At 36.3% G+C, this 25,538-nt stretch overlaps 1 protein-coding gene across 1 annotated transcript in view; it reads right to left on the bottom strand.

The window, feature by feature from the left end:
* The window catches only part of LOC150084603 (delta(14)-sterol reductase TM7SF2-like), a 152,102-nt gene that overhangs the window by 43,397 nt on the left and 83,167 nt on the right, over window positions 1–25,538 (bottom strand). Inside the window, exon 8 of the mRNA XM_090376303.1 lies at window positions 5,964–6,132. Within this exon, the coding sequence (XP_090232429.1) occupies window positions 5,964–6,132 (169 nt within the window). The remainder of the gene's footprint in view (window positions 1–5,963; window positions 6,133–25,538) is intronic.

Here is a 25,538-nt window from a genome sequence, read left to right on the forward strand (position 1 = left end):
CCCCACTACCCCAACTGGTGGTGGGGGAAGAGAGACAGATAACCATGTTATTGCATATGAGACAAAAAAATATGATAATACATGCATGCATACTCAGTTTTATGGTATACTAACATGTTAGTTTAAACTGAGGGAGACAGCCGCTGCATAAATTTTACAAGACAGTATTCTAGGGTAAATATACAGCCATAGAATTGCTTACCAGTAAGTATGGTATGCATTCAAATGTTAGCCTTCAACTGATTATGACTAATTTAAGAAAGATAGTGCTGTAGACTTTGCCTTTTTCAAAAATGCTGAGTGTCAAAAGCTTCATCAGAAAGAGAAGATCTGAACTAAGTCCCAACCCCACCTGTCTGAATATTCTCTCACACTCAGTATACCTATCAGTAATTGTTAAAATATTAAACCTGATTTGGGAAAATATATTTCAAGCTTTCTTGCACATATTCAAGGACCTGTACATCAATTTTTTTTTCTTTCTTTCATAATAGTGAATGGTAGGTTCTCACATTGAAATTGACAGAACTAAGACTGCAAGATCTTCAATGATATTAAAAATTACAGGAAACTTTTAAACTTTTTTTTTTGAAACATTTGATTCAAAAAAAAACTGAATAGCTCTTCTGGATAATGAAATGGTTAACACAATTATATTTAAATGACAGTTAACTTCTGAAAACTCAGTTGATAACTTGCTATCATCAGTTCTGTTAGGAGCCAGGAGACTTGACTGCTATAAGGAACCATGCTTTGATTTGATTTGAGGATTTCATAACAGAAAGTCAGCTAGCAAAATTTCATAACATAGCAACTTCAGCTATTGTGAGAGTTTTTCTTCACAATCAATATGTATATTCATAAAGTTCTACAACTTCTGATAAGAGTATATTAAATATCTGAAGTTGCTTCGCTTCATTTAATTGCATCAACACACAAATCACATCAATGGCACAATATTGGAAGAAATGCAAGTGTTTTTTTTTTTTTTTTTTTTTTAACCATACATATAATACAGTTAAGCTAAAGTTTGCTCTGAACGTTGTGGCATACTACTGCTCAATTTGTTGTCCATCAACTTATTTTGACATTCATGATGTATGGAGGGAGTTGAAAAGTTTGTGGCCTGAGTATGAAAGGGTAGTGGTACAGTATTAAAAATTTCTGTACTTAATGTATAACACTTCAAAATAGTAACCCATCAATTTTCCTGCAGCTTCAATAAAATCATTTTTAATTGCATGTCCCAAAGTCGTGTGAACCATGCATTCATTCAATATTTGGGAAAATAAAAGGGATAAATGCCAATGGCAATTCATGAGGATATGGTTGCACCATTGGGGAGGATACTACCAACTTTAATTTCTGCTACCCACTTCTTAACCATGCTACCCACATGGTTAAGAAGTGGGTGGCAGAAATTAAACAAGAACCTACAATGTCTATCACTCCAGAAGTTAACATGTGCATGATCTACTGATGAATGATCAAAAAATGACAGTTGGTATATTTCCAGCATCTTGGGCATCACACATCTCATCTGAATGTGTGTGTGTACAATATAATAACTAATAGATATTAGAGCTGCAATGGCTCATAAACCATATAATATCAGAAGTTCTTGCCATGAAAAAGATATCAGCACAATCAGTTCCGAAGTTGTTGACAGTAGATCAAAAGCACACTCTTCCACCCTCCCACCTCCAAAGAAAGACAAGACAGTCCACAAGCACATTATGCAAACCTTGTGAAGAACTTGTGTGAAAACATCAAAAACAAATGACAAGGAAAACTCAGCAAAGGAGTCTTGTTCCACCAAGATAATGTGCCTGCTCACAATTCTGTCACTGCATGAGTGTGGCTTTGAAATCTTGGACCACCTCCATATTCACCAGATAAAGCACCATCAGACTGTCACCTATTTCCTAATTTCAAAAAATTACCGTCTTGGCATCCATGTTCCCACCAACAGTAACATTACTGCTGCAGTGTAGGTATTCCTGGATGCCCAAGAGAAAACTCTCTTTGCAACTGGAATCAATGTGTTGCAGCATCGGCGACAAAAGTGTATTGACTCCAAATGGGACTATGTTGAAAAGTAACACGTTACCAGACTCCTCAAACTCTTCATACTCGGGCCACAAACTTTTCAAAACCTACTCATCTCTTGCTGGTGGTTTTGTAATTTTAATTGACAAGGAAGGCAGCCTTTACTAATATATTGGTGTTTTAGCTCACATTTCCAGGCCTATATTTTCTTTGAAAATAAAACTTTAATGATATTTGTTTTTAATAAACTTTAAGCTCTTTTATTAATCATTATTGCTTTCTAAACTGAGAGATAATACCCCCCCCCCTTTTATGATTAGCTGAATAGTTTCAGCAAACTATGCTCCGGCTGCATTTCATTAACAAATATAGCGGTATTTTTTAATAAAAATAAGAATAAAATTTCAGAATTATTAAAAACATTTCAAACATAGTAAAACTAAAATAATCTACAAAAAGGTAGATTCTCTGGTACAAGGATCTACCTTTTTGTACACCCAGACAGTTGGCAATGATCAACTTACTGAAGACATAACTTAGTGATGAAGATATCAAACAAAAAATTAAAATCAAAATAGGAGAGAAATACAATTAAAGACAATTATCATCACTGTAATTCACAGCAATTCAGCTTGGCCAGTGATATTCTTACAACCCTGAATGTTCTTAGAATTTTTGACTGCCGTAAAGGGATAAGTATTTTTAAATTTTTACCATATTCTTCATTAATTAACATAGTACATTGTGTTTTACAGAGATATTAAATAGGTTTAGTAGCATTCGTTAGCTTCTTATTTTGAATTTAACCAGTGATTTTTGGAAGTTACGACTCCCGGTGTTGGCGCCAAAATTGTTGAACTAGCTGCCTTATTGTAGTCTATAAGAAATAGCTTAATGTATATATAACTCGAACTGATAGCGTAAGGTATAAAGTAAAACTAGATAGTGTAATACGAAGGACTGTATTAGGAATCTGTTAGCTTATTATAGTATTATCAATTAATCAAAAATAATATTAATCTTATTAAAATTCATTGTTAATTAAATTATATTTAAATGGAAATCATGACCCAGACTAGAGCTGCGAAGCAAAGATCACAGACTAGAGAGAGAGAGAGAGTGCTGCAACTCAGGGGCGAAATGAAGGGGGTAATTCTCCAATGCATCACAGTCTCAAAAAATCTGCGAAGTGTGAAATGTTTGCCGACTTTTCTAAAACAGGACATGATCTAGCCAAGGAGGATGCCTTTGTGTGTGCTAGGTGTGTAGAGTGTCAAGCAATTAGGTGCTAACTCAGTGTTCTGATGAGCGTCCATGAGAGCTTGAGGTGTAGGGTAAATGCCTTCAAAGAAATTTAATATGAGGGGCCCATCAAGCTCTCAGCTGCCCAGCTCAATGACAGAGCTCACTCCTGTGCATCAGTCAAAACAGAGGCAATCTCCAAGGCAGAATGTGCTGGTCCCAAAGGAACTAGTTATTGTTGGTGACTCTATTGTCAGGGAGACAGGAATATACTATGCAAGAAGGATAGGTGGTCTGCCAGAGGCAAAAGTTGATTACGTTGTAGAACAGATATCTTTTAAGGGCACAAAAGGTGATGTTGTTGTACACATTGGAACTAATGACATTCAGAGATCTGCAGATTTACTCAACAAGTACAGGTCAATGTTGAAAAAATGTCGCGAGTTAGGGATGAATGTTAAAGTGTCTGCAATTCTGCCCAGACACGATAGGAGGGAGTATATGATGAGAGCCCTGTTGATCAATTTGGCCCTGGAGAGATTGTGCAAGGCTCAAGGGATAGAATTTTTTTCAGCCTGGTCTGTGCTTGTTGACAGGAGAGACTGCTTCTACACGGATAGGGTACACTTAAATAGAATGGGTGCAAGAATATTTGCTGATGAGCTATCGAGGCAGTGTTAGGTGGGTCGGAAAACTGCTAGCTTGGGGGGGATACACAGACAAAAAGGTTAACAGTGGCAGCAGACAGAGGTAAAGTGATTCTGGCACTGCTTCGATTACAATGAGCAGAAGCCTGGAAAGCAAGGTAATGGAGATTTCCAGGACTGTTGGGAGTCATAGTGGAACAAGTAAATACATGGGCTGTGTTAGAGTAACCAAGAGTAGAAACAGGTGCATATATACTTGCATGTACACCAATGCTAGGAGTATAGTTAATAAATTTGATGAGCTTGCAGTGCTAGACAAGACATCAAAGGCAGATATTGTGGGATATCAGAGATGTGGTGTCACGCAGGGCATAAGCAGTGCACAATTGGAATTTGGGGAGTACAATGTGCACAGGAAAGATAGACAGAACAGGAAGGGAGGAGGGGTTGTGCTGTTAGTTAAGAAACATAAAATCTAAGGAAGTGCATCCAATTGATGTTGGTGGACAATGCAGTGTTGAGTCTGTTTGGTGTGAAATAATCACTGGGAAAGGAAAAATGAGGGTAGGTGTGTGTTATAGGCCTAATGAATCTGATGAGTATAATGAGCATTTGTGCGGAGAAATAGTGGGCCAGTAAATCAGAATGTCTTATAATGGGAGATTTTAACTTTCCAGATATTGACTGGAACTTGTGGTTGGTCACTCACAACACTAGCAAGACTTTTGTGGATTTATTGGATGACTGTTTTCTACAGCAAAATGTTCGAAAGGCAACCAGAGAGAGTAATATTCTTGATCTGATTATCAGTAGTATTAATTGATAATCAGTATCTGATTATCAATTGATTATCATTGTGACAGTGATCACAATGTATTCATGTGGGAATTATTTAAAGATGTAACTACCATCAAGGCTAAAGGGAAGGGCTTTTGCTTTTGTAAAGGTGACTACAGAGGTCTCGGACAGTTTTTAAATTCTGTATAGTGAGATCAACTGATGATGTTACCAACATTGAATTCTAAATGGGAAGCCTTCAGGGACTTAATTTTGGAGGCTACTAGGCTTTCATTCCAACTAAGAGATACTGTTCAAGGTTTAGGCCTAAATGGATGTCAGATGAATTAATGAGGCGTGTGGCAGAGAAGAAAAATGTATGGGATGCATATAAAGTATCAAGTGAAACAGAAGCCTATGGCAGGTATAAACTAGTCTGTAATCAAGTCACAAAGGAAGACTATGCATATATTAAGTGCAAAAGCATCATTAATACACAGCCATTTCTGAATAAACAGAATATTTATAAGGCGGCATCATTTTAAGTTATATCTCATATTGTGAATACCTTCACAACAAGTTGCCATAATATTGCACTACTTCGAATAAGTAACGCTTCACCATAAGGAGAAGACTAATGTTACTTATTCTCAGATAGGTATCTGAGATATATATACATAGTCTAAATTTGCTCGCAGCTTGAGGCTTTAGCCCTAAATACATCTTAGTCACAAAGGAAGTTAAGCAGGTGAAGGCAGATTACGAGAATTCTTTGGCAAAGGAGGCAATGGAAAATAGCAAAGAGTTCTTTACTTAAGTAAGCTCTAGAAGGAATGGGATGAATCATTTTTGATGAATACATTATGATAACTACAGGATTATAATGTTATACATGCTACAGAAAGATGCAAACCTTTTAGAGAACAACGCCAAAATTATTACAGTATACAATTTCTCCTGAAAGTTCTGTTGCGAGAGAAATGGTATACTGTAATAATTTTTTCATGTTTTCTTATTTTTAATAATTTTCATATGAAAATAATTTTTTCATATGCATCATTTGACACTACTAATACTAATATAGATGACGGTACATTTAACTGAAAATTTTAATGTTGTCGATCTTCTTAATATTACCTCAGCAACAAAAGTAATCATAAGCGGTCTACTTTATTCTTAAATAAAATTTCAACAAAAATGATATATGATAACTGAATAATAAATAACTGCAGAAAATTTTTTACTTACAGAAAAGCATTCCAAAGACAATATGCCAATACCCAGAATAAACTTTTTCATATTTAGTTAAGTACACTATTTGAATTGCATGTACAAAAGGTACCATGGTGCTCATATTCAAAATCATTTCATAACCAACTTTTTCATATTTACAATTTGCTGAACTGAGTAGAGTTTCCTGAAAAAAAATAAATAATAAATAATAATAATAAACAAAATAAAATAAATAATAAATGATAATAAAAAAAAATACAGTAAACCCTCGATTTAACGGACCCCAATATAACGGATTTCACAGACCAGACAAATAATAATACAGTAATGTACATATTAATCTCAACAATATTACTTTTTTTGGCTATACAAAACTTTAGTGTTATTATTAATAAAAAAATAATAATTATTATCTACAGGTAATTCTCGACTTTACAAGTTCCTAGCGTGCACTCGTAAAGCGAAAACTCGTAAAGCGGGAATTTAATCCCATAGACAATGTTAAAAATAGGGGTTATGTTCTCAACAATGAAATTAGTTAGCTAATTAGTTTGTTTAAACAATGATTGATTTATCCAAAGAAATTAAAACGTGGCCTGTAAAATCAAGCAAATTATAATAAAGAAATTATTTATGACTTACAAATTTTAAAGAATATTTATTCTTCATCATCAATTATTGGCTCCGCACTCGCTGGTTGGTTGCACAAGGAGTTGTCTTCTTCAGAAATGCTTCAAGAGGTGTTTGTTTCCAAGATAATCTTCTATTTTCTTTATAAATTTCAACAGATGAATTAGCATTTTTTAACGGAACGCACAAATTGTAACTAACACGATTTGTGCGGAGTAACAAGTTTACGAAGCTTAAAAAAAAAAAAAGGAATGAAGAAAAGATTCTGAAAATTTATTTATGTTTTTATATAATTGAAGATTTCAGTAAAGGGCGAACACATTTCACCATAATAACATAAAAAACCACACAATTCCACCTATCAGTATTTTCACAAATGCAATAACATTGAGTTTACTACCCGTTTATAATTGCTTGCAGTAACAGAAAAGCCCAATAAACTGCAAAACCGCAAATTGTTTTTATTGTTTTATGGTCGTGACCTCCAGAAAATGTGCTTTAGAAAAATGTCAAAAAAGCATTCAAAATTGGTTCTTATAACAGAACATGTGATAACGATGGAAGTGTAGTGCATTTCAATGATTTGAATTGGTAACTAATGCAATTTGTACTATAAAAATAACCTTTTAGAGAGTTATATAGCAAAAATTAACTTCCGAGGTCGTGGAACGAATTACCAAAAAACAATATGTTATTGAGTTCACATTACGATATTTTCACAATACGATAGTGTCTGTGAAACGGATTAATATCATAAAGCTGGGTACACTGTATTGTATAGCTATGTGCATGGTTTGAAATGCAGTATTTATGAATGTTTAACATTCATTTTTTGGGATTAATGTTCATATTTTCGATTTTGTTGATACTTTGGGAAAAAAATCTCGTAAACCTGGGAACTCGTAAAGCGAGAACTGTCTGTATTTTCATTATTGTTTTGATAATTACCTTTTATTTTTATAATCAAATTCAGGAAATTGTTTTTTTATTCTTTCTGAAAACACATTCAAATAACTGTTTTCCCAGATTACAGATAAGAACAGGAGGTGACTTCCAATCTGAACATGACTCGGGACACTAAACTGCAGGTCTACAGACTCGCTTTGTTTCGGTCTCAGTCTACCTTAAGCTATAGTGCAGTCAGCTTGTATACAGTGTTTCTGTGATTTCTGAATTGTGACTTTATTTATTCAATAATTTTGCAATCCTTACAATTTAAAATGGCATCAAGTGATAGAGGAGTTAAAAGAAAGCATGTGAACTTAAATGTGGCACAGAAATTAGAGCTAATTGAGAAATTAGAACAAGGCGTCTCAGTAGCATGTGTTTGAAATTTACGCCATTAAAAAAGCAAACTGTTTCTGATATCCATAAATCAAAGGCCAAATTGCAATATTTTTCTTTAAAATACAGTGTTGATAGCTCTAAATGTGGTTCTACAGAGTAGAAAATACATGAAAGTTGCACAAGATAAAAACTTAGAAGAAGCTGTGTATAGGTGGTATGTTCAACAGAGATCTAGTGGTGCTAATGTACAAAGTTTTGAGTTGGAATCTGCATGTGAAACTAATCATTATAATCTTTATTGTACAAAGGATGTATACAATTTACCCTTAACGGCAGGAATGCCAGGGGCCTTCACATTGGCTGGTGTACAAAGGCCTTGAGGACAGGGCCCACATCGAAGTTCGGGTTCATCCCCCAGGGCCAACAATATAATACGTTTCAGTTAAATTATTCACAATATTCATAAAAATGTTATACAGTATTTTTTGACATTATATACAATATTATACAGACATCCTTTTTAAATTTATTATACTGCGACATTACTGTGCAGTTTTCCTGGTTGAGTTTAGGTCATCAAGGATCTCCCTCTGGTATTTGCGGTCCTTGACAAATTTGTAGAGGTCGCCTTTGATTGCTTGGACTGTGATATGCATCTGCTTGTGGAGAAAGCGGTCGCTAAGGGCTAGTCTGTTATGGTTGGCTATAAGGGTTGGAGCTGATCTCAGTGCAGGTTGAGGGATCCTCTAGCTGCACAGTTCCCATATGTTTGGCTCCGAGATTATTCCAGTGGCCATTTTGACAGTTAAGGTGAGGCGTCTTTCCATTATAAGATTTGGCAGTCGGGCAAAGTTCAGTGCGGTTGCCATCGCAGTTGTTCTTTGCTGGGGTGGACGATGATGTTTATGTGTGACCCAACGAAGGAGCAAGTATTCGGAGGAGTACACACGCTTGATATTCATGGGGGCTGCAGATGCCCATATTTCTGAGGCGTATAACACGACGGAGTATACAGAGGTGTATACGTACCGCCAAGTCACATCCAGATCCTTAACGTGAAGTAGTTGTTGTTTGGTAATCCACCGCATTTTGCAGAATTTTGTTATGAGCTTGTCAATGTGGGGCTTGAAGGTCAGTTTACAATCGAAAACTACTCCCAAATCTGTATGTGTATTTACCACTGGAAGGAAAATGCCATTTAGAGAAACTTGGATTTCAGTGGGTTGGTGCTTCAACGAAAAGACACTTTGGGCTGATTTTGCAAGATTAATAAGTAGTCTTGGAAAACACATGGGATTTAATGTTAAGGCAAGTGATTAGTGGCTGTGGCATTTTAGAAAAAGCATGGCATTATGAACAAGAAAACCTGTGGTGAATCTTTAATTGTAGACACTTCACAAGTTGAGCCATTTAGAAAATTTATAAATGAACTTAAATCTGAGGGCCTTATTTTATCACAGGTTTACTATGTCGATGAAACTGGCCTGCTCTATCATGTTGTAGACCAGCGTATTTCCTAAAAATACGCTGGCCTACAAACATGAACACAGCACTCCTGGTCACAAGTTAAGTAAGGAGTGAATTTCTGCCTTACTTTGTGCAAATGCTGATGGCTTCCATCGCCTGAAGCCCATGGTGGTAGGAAAATCAAAGAAACCACTCACTCTTAAAAACATTATGAATCAGATGCCTGTTATTTACACCAGCTCAAAGAATGTGTGGTTTATTTCAGAGATTTTTTTTGACTGATTCTTCAACCACTTTGTCCCTGATGAGAGGCACTTCCAGACAGACGTTCTGAAAATTTCCCCCAGTAATGTAAAGGCATTGTTGCTTCTTGACAATGCCCCTGCTCATCCTAGTGCTGAGAAGTTAGTTAGTAAGGATGGCAGAATTAAATGTGTTTTTTTGCCTCCTAACACAAATTCAGTTATTCAGCCAATGGACCAGGGAATAATTGCAGCCTGCAAGAAGTTGTAAGAAGTAATGGTTGTGTTGGAGGATGAAGAAAATGCAGAAGAAGACACAAGAGGAGCCAGAACACTTCAGAATCTACAAGCCTACAACATTAAGTCTGCTCTCTTGAACTTTGCAGCTGCTTGGAAGGAGATGAAGACTATGACTTTGGTAAATGGTTGGAAGAAGTTGTACAATATTGAACCAGATTTGGATTTTGAAGGATTTGAGGCAAATTACTTTCAGCGCACCCTTGTAAATGCTGGCAACCAGGAAACAACTGAAGATGATGTTCTGAAATGGCTTGAAAATGATGAAGGTGATCCTGGCTACCAAGTCCTCACTGAAGAAGAAATTGTGGACAAGGTTCAATATGGCAAGGCAAGGGAAGAAGGAGAAGACGTTGAGGAAGAGCAAATTACACCTGCATGGCCTACACTGTCTGAAATGAGAAATCTCGTGGACATCGCCATCCACTACATAGGCACATCTTCTGACCCTGAAATTGTCCCTTACTACGAACATTTTTGGCAGTTCAGGGCAATCATTATTAAGAAACATCAGACTGGCAAACAACTGAAGCTGGATGCTTTCTTTAAGCAAACTTCACCGACTCCCACTCCTATTTCATCTCCAACTGCTTGTACATCTCAACCATCTACAAGCAAACAGATGACACCAGTGCCTCCATTTGTGCCCATTTCAGGATAATCTGAAGCTGAGGATTCACCTAACGACTACTGAGGATTCAAATAACGACTACTGTACTACTACCACTATAGTCACAGCAAAATACTCTTCAACTACACTGTCAAAAAGGTGAGTAAATATTACATATTCTTTATTATAATTTAATAATTTTATATTGTACAGTACTGTATATTGTATTAAAGCTTTTTTTTTTTTTTACATTAAGAACCAATAAAAAATGCCCCCCCCCCCAAGTTACATTCGATTTAACGGACTTTCGGCATTAATGGACACCCCTTCTCCCCTATTAGACCATTAAATCGAAGGTTTACTGTACATTAAAAAAATTTACACTGCAGTACAGTACAGTACAGTACAGTAGGAGGGTGGCTGAAAGTCACAAGCAGGCATGCTGCTTTACTGTATATAACACGCAATATTTTGTGTGGGGTCGAGGCAAGAAATAGTTTCAAAATTGTGCAATTTTAATTTCTTGCTTTATTCTAACTCTGCACTGAATAAGAACAAATAATACCTTTAGTAACTACCTTACCTCATTTCCAATGGTATCACTGAACAAACAAAACTGCATTTGAAACCAAAATTCTACATAATTGCACACGGGTATGCGGTGCATTTTATACAGCAACACATTTTTAATTGATATATTATTCCAATTAAAAAATAATATCAATGATGCAGATCAAAACTGAAAACATTATTCAGCACATACTAAAATTCACATTGAAATTATTCTAATAGATTTTGATATTTAGATTTAAGTGGGGCAGTTGATACAAGCAACGCTATGCCAAGCGAAAGGTTAATAAAATTGCTATTTTTCAATTTTCTTAAAAATTCTCAAGTCTTGCATTCTATGAAATATTTCCCACTGTGGAATGGAGTAAATCATAAAGGATATATCAGGTAATTCCATACTTAATGTCCTTTTATTTCCTCTTTTTAAATATAATCAAAATTACATTAAATCAAGGTTTTTTTTTTTCTTTTTTATCACAGCTATATTTTCGCTGCATCCTCTGCGACTTTCTACCACATTAGAAAACATTTCAGTATCAAGTTTATAAAATTCCTTTGGCTTTGAAACCAAGAATGCCAAGAGAGCACTTATTCCAGCTTTGAAAATTTAAGTAATTTCTATCAGAAAAGTGTTGTAGACTTCTAAATAGGTAGTACAAAGAGTAAATACAGCATAGAATTTTCTCTCAACAAACTAACTTTTTAAAATATGATTCGATCCAAGAATGTGAGTATATGCACTGCCCTGATGAAACAAAGCACCTTTGCAAGTGCTAAACAATGAACAAGGTTTTATTTACAATTCAGTGCTCAAACTTAGGGAGTTATTGGTAATACACTTTGGCTATGATTGTTTTAGGTAACAGTTCAAAATAAACCACTCACTGAATAGCTCACTAAACACTGAAACTTTTTTGAACTGAAGTCCATCTCTTGACTGTGGTATAGCAGATTTTTCAGAAGCAACAAATTGATATGGTTTAACACTGTGAAAGAACATCAGTTTTTCATATCCATTATGGCAATTCAAAAAAAGGGAGGGGGGGAGCACCATGCAAAAAATAAAAAAAATTAAATTTTTTGATCCACCTTTATTTTCAATTTTTCTGATCATGTTTAATAATTTTTTTTCAAATTAAAAGGTTTCAATTTTTAATTAATTTTTGAAATTAAACCTCTTTTTGGACTTCCTGGCAAGCAAAATGCAAATTTAAAATCCACATGCTTCAACAAACATGTGCAATTAGATGCCAGCCTTTTAGTAAGAGGTGCACTCACTGCATGAAATGTGAAGAATGCACATCAACAGTTTGATTCTAGACAATGTATCAATGTCACAAAATCAGAAAGCATTACCGACTGGAGGAAAGCACATAGCAGTAAAGCCAGCACACTATCAGTAACACAATGGATGCCATGTCAACACATCCATATAATTAGGTTTCACTTAATCATGAATATTTACTAATTATGCAATAATTAAAGATTTCTGGAATTTTCAGTGGAGAAATTTTTTAAAACAGCTATTAGATGTTTCAACTACATGGCCAGAGTAGATAAAACAAAAATTGCTTCACAAATTACCACAGAATTATTTCAGGTGATATGCACATATACATTTATAAATAAAACACAAATTTGACAATGCTTAAAACAACATTACATAGGAGAGGAACTGATATATGGAAAAGTAAAGAAAATATATAACTAAGAAAGTAAAAAAACTAATATAGCACAATACTAACTTATTATGAACTTAAGCTGAGAATATCAGCAAGATAAAGAATATACAAAGAGTTCACATTTTTATGTCAGTATAGTAAATTATCACTATTGTGAAGAGTGATAGCTCTTCACAGTAGTGATAACTCTTAGTCATTCGGCATACACTGCCACATACTGTACTACCAACTGAGCAATATTTTATGTTTTTGACAATATTGTTCTTACGAAGATAAATGTTCTTTATCTTGAATAACATCACAAGTGAGAGGATTCAAGCAGTTATATTACATAATATTATTTCCTGTTACCAGACTACCATGTTTGTGATATGATCATGCAACATGGTGAAGTGAGGGTTAGATAAACAAGCTATCATTAATTCCAGTGCAATATGAAATTTCATTACACAAGAACCTAATACAGTCAGTCCTCGTATAACACATGTTTACATTACACGAATTCGATCATACACGATTTATAAATAGGGGAACGATATCTTATATAACACGAACCGAATTCGCTTATACACAATTCGCCTTTGTGTTTACAAGAAATGGCAGTCGAATGCGGAATCACCCCAACCGAACGCAACACGATAGGAATGAAGAGAAGATTCTGAAAATATATTTATGTTTTTTATATCAGTGAAGGGGAAACACATTTCACCATAATAACGTAAAAACCAACACAATTCCAGCTATCGATATAATCGCAAATGCAATTAGATGGAGTTTACTACCAGTTTATAACAGATTCCACTAGCAGAAACGAAACTGGAAATTGTTTTATGGTAGTAACCCCCAGAAATGTGCTTTAGTAAAATGTGTAGTGTATCTCGGCCTTTACTGTGTTGTTTATTCAGTGGCTATACACGCGCAGCTTTGTTTATGTGTATTAAGCGTGCCTCCTCGTTTTGTAATTGCGCTTTATTCCCTAAAAATTAGTAAAATACTTGAAAGGTGTGAAAAGGAAGCGTCTTGGCGAAGACACTTCAGATTCAGAGAGCGAGAGAGAGAGAGAGAGAGAGAGAGAGAAAAAAGCAATATCAATAAACAGAGTCGGACTGGATCAAAAATTCTTACCCTTGAAAATTTATAGTGGCCTTAACTACGGTTTATGGCCAAAATCACACCGGCCTCCAGCCCACCGGGATTTCCCGGGTAAGGCTTATGGCCAGTCCGCCTCTGTCGATAGAGAAAAAAATATGAAATTGTGAAACGCTTTGAGCGAAATGAAAGACCGTGTGATATTGCACGTGCTACAGACCTAAATGAGGCAACGCCGAGAATTACAAAGAATGCGGAGAAAATAAAAACAACTTTCATAGCGGGAACAACTCAAAGTGTAATTAAAATCCATTAGATTAAGACACAAGAATTGGAAGAGATGGAACGGCTGTCATCTGTTTGGACTGAAAGTCAAACAAAAAACAAGTTTGCTTACGATAGAAGCAAAAGCATTAGCAATATTTTATTTAATATAATAATTTTTTTACGAATAAAATACGTATTTTATTCGTAAAAAATACTTTTTTAGTATTAAAAAATACTAAAAATACTTTATTATAATATAATAAATAATAAAAAAATATTATTTATTATATTATAATAAAAAAATATATTTTTATTACGTATTTTAATCGTTATAAAATATGTAAGTATTTTATAACGATTAAAATACGTAATATTTTATAACGATTATAACGATATAAAATACGTAAGTATTTTATAACGATTAAAATTACCAGATTATTTATTGTGTTTGGTAATGTTTTGGTTCCAAATGTGTGTTCAATCTTGGGTGGTCGGCACCTAACCCCACTTTTCCCATAGGGCCTGTTTATATTGCACGATTTTGCATTGCACGAGGGTTTCTAGGAACACAACTATCGTACTATACGGGGACAGACTGTAGATGGGAATAATGTGTAATATAAGCCCATACACTGTGCTAATGGGAATGTGAAATACCTGATGGGTGAAGTTGAGTGTGAAGTCACATGGAGAGTAGAAAAACCACTACAGGACACAATATGATATACATCAGTGGCACACGTTGAAAGAAAATGTTACATAATAAAACAACAAGGATTCAAAAAACTATGGACTAGCAGAAGAATCTATGGCACAGTAAGTCCATAAGGAGGTTGAATCAGTTTTAAAATTCCTTAGAAGTGTAACAATGTGACTATCAGCTAGTAAAACAGCATTACTAACAATATGAACAACAAAATTTGTGTTTAGGAGCAACTAAAATTAGCAGGTTATATATCCATTTACTGAGTTACACATTTTCAATTATGTCTTTTTTGTTAAATTATACAGGGTGACTCAAAAAGGACATTACAACTTCGTAAGTGCATATAAATTTATTCAGGAGACTTATACAATTTATCGAACTGTCATATTGTAGCAAAAAACATCTAAGTTTTACCTAGAACAGTCATTTTGGTTCAATGTGACTGCCATTGGTGATATGGCAGACATGCCATCTGAACTCAATTTCCTCTCAAACGCGACGTAACATATCCAGTGTGACTTCGGTAACTGCAGCAGTGATTTTAGTTTTGAGCTCGGCAATATTGGTAGGTAAGGATGGAACAAACATTCGATCTTTAATGAAACCCCATAGAAAAGAGTCTAGAGGTGTCAAATCTGGGGAACGAGGTGGTCATGCTAACGGCCCTGCTCGACCAATCCATTGACCTGGGAAACGGTTATTGAAGAATTCCCTTACCTCTGTCAGGTAGTGAGGAGGTGCGCCATCTTGTTGAAAGTGAAAGCATCCTTCGTGGTCATCTTCGTCAAACTGTGGAATGAGAAAATTTTCCCGCATAACCAGATACACAATACCGTTGATGGTTGTCTCATGGAAAAAGAAGGGTCCATAAACTTTTACTTTGCTGAGGGCGCAAAAGACATTCACCTTTGGGCTGTCACAAACATGTTCCAGATGTGCACACAGGTTTCCGCCGGCTCAAATCCTGTAGTTGTGGGTGTTAACCCTACCACTAACATGAAACGTAGACTCAACCCTAAAGATTATATTGTCCAGTAATGTCTCGTCTTCCTCTATACAATGTAATAGAAGTGTAACGATGTGACTTGTCAGGAATTCTGTGCAGACAGAATTCCTGACGAGCAGCCTTATCTGAGTGAGTAATTTGTTGCACCATGGTAAACCAGTATGGCTGCAAGTGTAAACGTTTTCGTAACACACATCAAATGATTGGTTGTGGAATACCAGTCTCACGGGATGCACATTGCATTGATTTTACAGGACTCTGAACAAACCTCTTCCTCACCTTATCCATGACAGCATCAGAAACACGTGGGCGTCCTGGAGATTTGTCATGGTGAACAGAGCAACCTGTCTCAACAAAATTCTTGTGCCATGAGTACATTGTAGGTCTACTGGGAGGCTCCTTTCCATATTTGGTGCGAAAATTCTGTTGCACCATTGTCGCAGATTTCATTTCTTCAAACCAAAACACACATCGAGCACACACTGCTCCTGTGAAAGTAGCCATTTTTGAAATGCAAGCCCTGGCGTTCGTGATGACTGAATTCGGTACTACGTTAGTAAAACTTGATATTTTTGCTACAATATGACAGTTCAATAAATCATATAAGTCTCCTGAATAAATTTCTATATGCTTACAAAGTTGTCAAGTCCTTTTTGAATCACCCTGTACAATGGATGCAAATGCTGGTCTCATTTAATGATACTGTGTATTAATAGACTTGTATAATTTCAATGGGTAAAACTGTGTAGCAACTAATATTAATATTTTAATATTTTGCATGGTTAATATATTTTTTTTAACTGTAACTTAATGCTAATTGTACAAAGTGTGGCTACTAAATAATGAGACTGCATGCACATCCACTACACACTGTGCCACCTGTGAAATAAAGTCACAACAGTTGACCTTGAACTTTCCCAAATTATCTGCCAAGTCACATTTCAACAAGCTAATTCACTTTGCTGTGAAACAGGTTTTCATTCCCTTGTGTTTTTGTTAGTTTTCCAAAAAAATGACAGACAAAAGAACTAAACTAATCAACCTCAAATTTTTAACAAAACTAAAAAAAAAAAAAAAAAACACCAATTAAAAGTTGAGTTGTTACATCAAGTTAATGGAGAAGATGCTATGTCAAGGACTCACGTGTTTGAATGGCACAAAAGATGTTTAGGGGGGGGATAAATAGAGAGAATGGAGAAGACAATGAACAACCAGGCCATTCAGTAACTATGAAAATTGATGAAAATGTGAACCAGGTAAGGACATTGATTATAAGTGATTGCCGTTTAAGTGTTAGATTAGTTGCATGCATCAGAACTCAATATGGAAAAAAAAAATAAATAACTGAAAATTTAGGTATGAGAAATGTATGTGCCAAGATGTCAAAAGAATAAGAAGACTCCAAGTTTGTGAAGATGTTTTGGAAAAAACTGAAGAAGATACAAATTTTCTGAATAATGTAATTACTATTTCCAAAAGTACTCAAGTAAAACTAGTATATATTTAGGAGGGTACAGAGTGTTACAGTCATTAACCTGGAACCAACAATTGCAATTGATATTTTGGAATAGCACCTAACAAGGGAGGTTATGCACAATTACTTCAGCTTAATATGAAATTGTAACAATAAGAAAGTATATAAAAGCGCTTTATTGACATCATCTTGCCTTAGGTTTAACAAACAAGTCTAAAAGAAAAAAATAATAAAAAGATAGTATGAAATAAAAAAATTTCATACTATCTTTGGCATAACAAAATAAAAGGATGAAAGATAAAAGCATGAAATAAGAACTCGTGGCCACCATCATAGCAGTTATCTATTGTAACTTTGATCCATTTGCTATTGAAATGCATTTAAAAACAAACTATATAAAAAAAATTTTACTTACTACTTGAACTCGGGGACAAAAGTATATGTGCACTAGTCAAAGAATTTTCAGCGTCAAGAAATAAGTTTTTGAAGAATTTTGCCATTTTATTGACATAACTGTCATATTAAATCTTACTCTATAAGTAGCTTTATAGCCCTAGTCATGCTTGTTATTTTATTTTTTAATTTAGCTAGAGATTTTGTAGGTTAATACTTAATATACGTACAACCTTTGTATCATTCAAATCTTTCCGCCATTGTTATAGTTATAGAGTGAGTGGCAGGGAATTCAAACTTTTTTAATTGCAGTAAATAGGTAGCTCTAAAGTTTGAATCACTTAGGTTGTTATTAGTTGGATAATTTTGTTATATATTATAATGAACCTATAACTTTCAAGTGTAACGGTATAGCCTAATACATATAACACAAAGTTGGTAGTATTATTGCTGCATAACTAATTGGTATATCGATAAGAACATTTGAATTTTAATTATGTATAATTAGTAACATAAACTTCATAGCATAACTGGTTCATAGTGTTATTACTGCATTAGATATATTTGCTTAGTGAAGTATTTTTAATTATATGAATTTGAACAAAAATCATGCCTCAGTCCAGAGCAGCAAAGCAAAGGGTTCAAGCTAGTGGGAGTGCCGTGGCTCTGAAGAAAACTGAGGGAGGAAATTGTCCTCCGAATCGAAGCCTTATGAGATGTACAGCTTGTTTGATGTTTGAAGAGCTATCAGGAATGGGACACATTGCCAAGAGGGATGACTTTGTGTATACTCGATGTAAGGAGTGTAAGGATATTAGACACCAATTCAGCATTGTTATAGGCCTTTATGGCTGAAGGGGAGGGTGGATACCCAGAAATGAATAAAATTGTTGGGGTCCCACCAAGCTCTCAGCTGTCCACATCAACATCAAAGTTTACACTTGATCATCAGGGAACACAGTGGCAACCCCCAAGCAGAATATGCTAGTTCCACAAGAGCTAGTTGTTGTCAGTCACTCTATTGTCGGGAAAACAAGAATATATTGTGCAAAATGGATAGGGGGAATAGGACCAGGTTATATCTACCAGGGGCAAAAGTTGATGACTTTGTACAGCAGATATTTCTATTTAATGTTTCTATTTAAGTATCTGCAGTTCCGCCCAAACACAACAGTATGAGTATATGATAAAAGCCTTGTCAATCAATTCAGCCCTGGAAAGACTGTGCAAGGTTCATGGGGTAGAATTTTTCAGGGCATGGTCTCTGCTCATTAAAAGAAGAGTGTTTCTACAGGGTTGGGATACACTTAAATAGAAAGGGTGCAAGAATATTTGCTGATGCTATTGAGGCAGTGTTAGTTGGATCACAAAACTGCTAGCTTTGGGGGGAGGGAATTCATAGACTAATAGATTATCAATAACTGCAGGTAGAGGTGAAAGTGATTCTTGCACTGCTTCTATTGGAATGAGCAGCAGCCTTGAAAGAAAAGCGCTAGAGATTTCAAGAACTGCTGGGAGTCATCATGGAACAAAAAATATGGGTTATGTTAGGGTAATTAAGAGTAAGAATGGTGCAAGTATACTTGCGTGTATGACCAATGCTAGGAGTATACTAAATAAATTTGATGAATTTGAAGTGTTGGTCAAGACATCAAATGCAGACACTGTTGGGATTTGAGAGATGTGGTGTCACTCAGATATAAGGGATGCAGAATTTGAATACAATGTATACAGAAAGGACAAAATGTAAAAATGTGTTTGTTTCATGGCAGTCTCTGGGGTTTTTCTGATTAGTCGCTGTAGCATCTGTATGAGGCATGTGCCAATGCCGGCAGTGTGGTAAGTGTGGGTACACAGGGTGATATATTTGTTCTACTGAGTGTTGTTTGCATGCATGGGGTATAGAACGAGTTTGTTCACTGTGCCCTGCCTCTCATCTCTCACTACGTGGAAGCGCACCTGAGTCCACAATGCACTGACAGTACACTCAGGAAGAGTTTCCTCTGGAGAGGAGCCTCCCCTTGAGTCCCCCCACCTCCAAAAAAAGTAAAAGTGAAAGGAAGAAGTCAGGTTTCGGGGAGGGAATGAGTAAAATTTTAGGAAGGAGAGAAGAGAGAGACATCCCTTGAGAAAAGTAGAGTTAGGACAGTGGAACCCTTTGTTTCTGATCAGAATTCTTCGGCTTGGCATCATGCTTTGGTCTTTGTTAGCGAGTATCCAAAACAGTGTCCATCTGTGTCCGGGTTCTGTTTACAGTTGAAAAGAACATACAGTATAAAAAGGGGGGGGTGCTCTTAGGTAAGAAGCACAAAAAATATTAAGGCAGTGCATCCAGTTGACATGGGTGGCCACTGCAATGTTGAGTCAGGTGTGACATAAGCACCGGGAAGCAAAAATGAGAGTATAGGCCGAACGACCCTGATCAGTACAATGAACAGCTATACAGAGAAATAGAGTGGGCCAGTAAATCAGAATGTCTTGTTGGGATTTTGATTTTAACTTCCAGTTATTGACTGGAACTTGTGGGTTGGTCACTCGCAGACTAGTAAAACCTTTGTGGATTTATTGGATGACTGTTTTCTACAGCTGCATGTCAAAGAGGCAAGCAGAGGGAGTAATACTCTTGATCTGATTATCAGCAGTAATTATTCATACATTTTTAATGTATGAATAATTACCTCTAGGTGGCAGTGATCACAGTGTATTGATTTGTGATTTACTTAAATATGTAACTACCACCAAGAGTAAAGGGAATGGTCTCTGCTTTCATAAAATGTGACTACAGTGGTCTCAGACTGTTTCTAAATTATATACAGCAAGACCAACTGATGATGTTACCATCAGCAAATTCTAAATAGGAAGTGTTCAAGGAATTAATCATGGCAGCTAATAGGCTTTTCACACCAACTAAGAAATACACTTCAAGGTATAGGCCTAAATGGATGCCAGATAAACTGATGAAAGTCGTGGCAGAGAAGAAAAGTGCACGAGATGCATATAAATTATCGGGTGGCATAGGAGTCTATGACAGATATAAACTTGTCTGTAATCAAGTCACAAATGAGGTCGGACAAGTGAAAGCAGATTACAACAAATCTTTGGCAAAGAATGCAAAGAAAAACGACAAAGACTTCTGTACTTATGTTAACCCAATAAGGAAGGGGAAGAATCATTTTGGTCCACTCGATATTGATAGTTTGACTGTTGATATTCATGCTCAGGTTAATGACAAACTGAATGAGTATTTTCCATCTACATTCACACATGACAAATTCTTTAGGGAAAGGGATACCAGAAATTTATCAAGCTCTAACAGGTAGCTAAATAATTTTGTAATAACTGAGAAAAAAGTGGCAGAGAAATTGTTGAAGTTAAACATAAGAAAGGCACCTAGGGTGGATGGAATCTATCCAGTTATATTAAGAGAGGCAGTGAAGAAAGTAGAGGGACTCTTTTCTAAAGAAGTATGATTTGGAATTATCTGAACTTGTGAGAATAACTACCAACGGTGCACTCTCTATGATTGGCTCTAAAAGTGGTATGGTGTCTCTTCTTCATGATCATATGAAAAAGCTAGGTCTTCAGACAAAATAAATACACTATCAATGTATTATTCAATCAAATTTTATTAGGTCATGAGGGTTAAAAAACAGACAATTCAAGGAGTTTCTCAATGATATCGAAAGAGAATATAGTGACATTGCATACTATAACGAAGTATTCTGGCTTAGCAGAGGTAAAGTTTTACAATGGTTTCTGTTGCTGTTTGAAGAAATAAAAGTGTTTCTTATTGATAAAGGACAAAGAGTGGATCACTCTGAAGATGAAAATTGGGTTTGCAAACTGGCATTCTTGATGGACATATCTGGTCATTTAAATGAACTGAATAAGAGACTTCAAGGAAAAGGTCAACTTATAACCAAACTTAAAAGTGACGTATCAGATTTTCAAATGAAATTATCGCTATTTCAGTCCAAACTTTCAAATAACAACACTTGCCACTTTCCAAATTGCCAGAAAATATTTAAACAATTACGAAAAATAGTAGTGATCAGTTACATCAAAAAACTTCAGCAGTTGTTTGAACAAAGATTTTAAGTGAAATAAGATATTGTTCAAGACTTTACCAATTCTTTTGAAGCTTCATATGAAGAAGCAAACCAAACTGACAACTTGAACTGATTGACCTCCACTATAATGATGAACTGAAATTAAAATTCACAGTGAGCAATTTAATTTTTACAAATGCCTCCCACAGATCAAATATCCCAATCTACATTACATGAACAAGCTTTCTCTCTCTAATGAAAATGGACAAGTCAGTTCATTGCACTGGCTTACAAATGACATTCTCAGCTCAATCATACAATTAGCAGCAACTAATATTTAAGCAGATTTAAAAGGTTTAGCCTTCTCTATGCAAGCTCAACAATCTCATTAATAAATTTTATTATAAGTTTTTATTAATTCATAAAAAAATTTTGCATACTTTACTAACATAAATACAATTTTAAAGTTTCAAATAAAAATTTCTATTTTTCATCATGTAAGAAAATATCCAGTTCCCTCATCCATAGTTGCATATCACTGGTTTACAGTCTGACTAATCGAGATCCAATGTTAAATGCACATGTTCAAGGTTCGACTTAACCTCAAAACCGCAGTGACAAAATGAGAACATGCACACATACTAAGAAACTCACTGGTTCATTCCCCGTTATTCAAATTAACATTAGCATTAGCATTAGTAGAGGCATTTGATGCAAGAAAGCAAGCTTATGCAGCATCAGCCAAAGGAAAAAAAAAAAAAACCCACTTCCACTTCACCCCTCTGTTCGTTCAAAATACCTGTCCAGCTGAGCCTTAAACTTATTTAGGCTATCAACCTCCACCACAAGGGATGGCAGTCTGTTCCACCAACCAACCACCCGCTGGCTAAAGGCAAATTTCCGCACGTCTATCCTACATCTGTCTTTCCTCAATTTGAATTTATGCCCTCTCAGGTGATTTTTCTGAGCTAGAGGAAGAATCCCATCAGCATTGAGCATGCTTAAACCATTCAAGGCTATTTATTTATTTTGGTTTTTAGGAGCATTAGCAACTAAGGCCATATTGCTCGGTGAATATGCGGTGGTCATTCCTGACCTTCCACATTCTCCGTATTTGGTGGTGACGGGCTCGAACCCCGGTCTAATCAAGAAGCGTGTGCTGCTCCTTCCCACCTGGCTACGGAGGCGCCCCATTCAAGGCTTTATACACCTCTATCAGATCACCTCGCTGGTGCCTAGTCTCCAGACACTGTAATTTGCAAAACTTAAGCCTTTCTTCGTAAGAGCACCCCTTTGTTCCATTCATTAATCTTGTTGCTTTTCTCTGTACTCGTTCCAGCAGCTCTACATCCTTCTTGAAATGAGGCCTCCAGACCTGTATACAGTACTCTAGGTGTGGCCTGACCATCGCCTTATACAATGGAATAATCACCTCCTTATCCCTGCTGGAAAAATTCCTGTATATCATTGACAATACTCCATGAGCTACTCTTGCAGCCCGTCTGTACTGCTCAGAGAACTTCATATCTGCCTGCACAATCACCCCCAAGTCCCTTTCATTCTCTACTACTGTCAGTGTAGTACCACAGAGTTGATACGTTGCTCTGGGGTTGCTGTTTCCCATGTGTAGTACTTTACATTTGTCAATGTTAAACTTCATTTGCCACCTCTCAGCCCATCTGCTCAACCTTTCCAGATCCTGTTGCAGCAGCATAGTGTCAGTAGTGTCCTTGACAACCCTGCCAACCTTTGTATCATCTGCAAACTTGGACATTAAGCTTGATATACCATCATCAATATCATTTATAAATACAGAAAACAATAATGGACCCAACACTGGGCCCTGAGGGACTCCACTAATAACATTAGTCCACGATGAGCAGTGTCCATTGATTACCACTCTCTGTCTTCTCCCCCTCAACCACCCCTTTATCCATAGCAGCAATTTGCCTCCAATGTCACACTGCTCCAATTTGTGTAGCAGTCTTCCATGTGCAACAGTATCAAAAGCCTTTCTAAGATCCAAGTATATAATATCAAAGTTATTCCCTGCATCCAGTTCTTTTGTGACTGCATCATAGTATCCAATCAAGTTGGTCAGGCAAGACTTCCCCTTAACAAAACCATGCTGTGTCTGAGCTATAACTGAAGTCTTGTCTAAATGATCCTGCAGTGCTTCTTTAACCAGTGCCTCCATTAATTTTCCTGGAACAGAAGTTAAGCTCACAGGTCTATAATTACTTGTGTCAGCCTTTGATCCTCCTTTGTGAATTGGGGTCACATTTGCACATTTCCAGTCTATGGGTACCTCCCCTGAGTCCAAGGAAGCTCTCATAATTATGGCTAAGGGTTTGCTTACTTCCTTTGCTGCCTCCTTTAATATAACTGGATAGATCCCATCCACCCCGGGTGCCTTTCTTGTGTTTATCTTCAACAGTTTCTCCTCCACTTTACTCCCAGTTATTTCAAGATTCTCTAGCTTACTGCCAGAGTTGAATACACCTCTGGCATTCCCCTCACTGAATAACTCCTCATGTGTGAATGTCGATGCAAAATATTCATTCAGTTTGTTAGCTACCTGAGCAGGATCATCAACAGTTGACCCATCGATATCAAGTGGACCAATCTGATTCATCCCCTTCCTTCTAGAGTTTACATAAGTAAAGAACTCTTTGCTGTTTTTCTTTGCATCCCTTGCCAAGGATTTCTCGTAATCTGCCTTCGCCTGCCTAACCTCCTTTGTAACTTGGTTGCATATCAACTTGTATCTATCATAGGCTTCTGTGTCATGTGTTAATTTATATGTATCCCATGCATTTTTCTTCTCTGCCATATGCCTCATTAGTTCATCTGACATCCATTTTGGCCTAAACCTTGAACAATATTTCTTAGTTGGTATGTAAAGCCTAGTAGCTTCCAAGATAAGTTCTTTGAATGCTTCCCATTTTGAATTTGCTGTTGGTAACATCATCAGTTGGTCCCACTGTATAGAATTTAAATACTGTCTCAGTCCATCGTAGTCGCCTTTACGGAAGCAATAACCCTTCCCTTTACCCCTAATGGTAGTTACCTCTTTCAGTAAATCCCACTTCAGCACACTGTGATCACTGCCACCTAGTGGTTCATTTATCTGCAGATTCTTAATGCATGAAGAATCACTGCTGATAATCAAATCAAGAGTATTACTCCCTCTAGTTGCCTCTCGAACATGCTGATGTAGAAAACAATCATCCAACAATTCCACAAAAGCCCTGCTAGTGTGTGAGTAACCAGCCCCCAAATTCCAGTCAATATCTGGGAAATTAAAATCTCCCATTATAAGACTCTCTGATTTACTGGCCCACTCTATTTCCCTGTACAGTTCCTTATTATACTCATCAGAGTCATTAGGCCTATAGCACACTCCTACTCTCAATTTTGATCTCCCAATGCTTATGTCACACCAAACTGACTCAACACTGCACTGTCCAGCGATGTCGACTGGCTTCACTTCCTTGGTTTTTATGTGTTTCTTAACTAATAGCATAACCCCTCCCCCCTTCCTATCCTGTCTATCCTTTCTGTAGATGTTGTACTCCCCAAATTGCAGTTCTGCATCCCTTATATCTGTGTGACACCACGTCTCTGATATCCCAACAATATCTGCCTTTGATGTTTTGAGCAATACCTCAAATTCATCAAATTTATTTACTAAACTCCTAGCATTGGTGTACACGCAAGTATACCTGCACCTGTTTCTATTCTTAGCTACCCTAACACAACCCATGTGTTTACTTGTACCGCAATGGCTCCCAGCAGTCTCTGAAATACCATGCATCTTG

This window comes from Mastigoproctus giganteus, chromosome 6, assembly GCF_048544385.1.
Source record: "Mastigoproctus giganteus isolate SK-2022 chromosome 6, ASM4854438v1, whole genome shotgun sequence".
Classification (NCBI taxonomy): Eukaryota; Metazoa; Arthropoda; class Arachnida; order Uropygi; family Thelyphonidae; genus Mastigoproctus; species Mastigoproctus giganteus.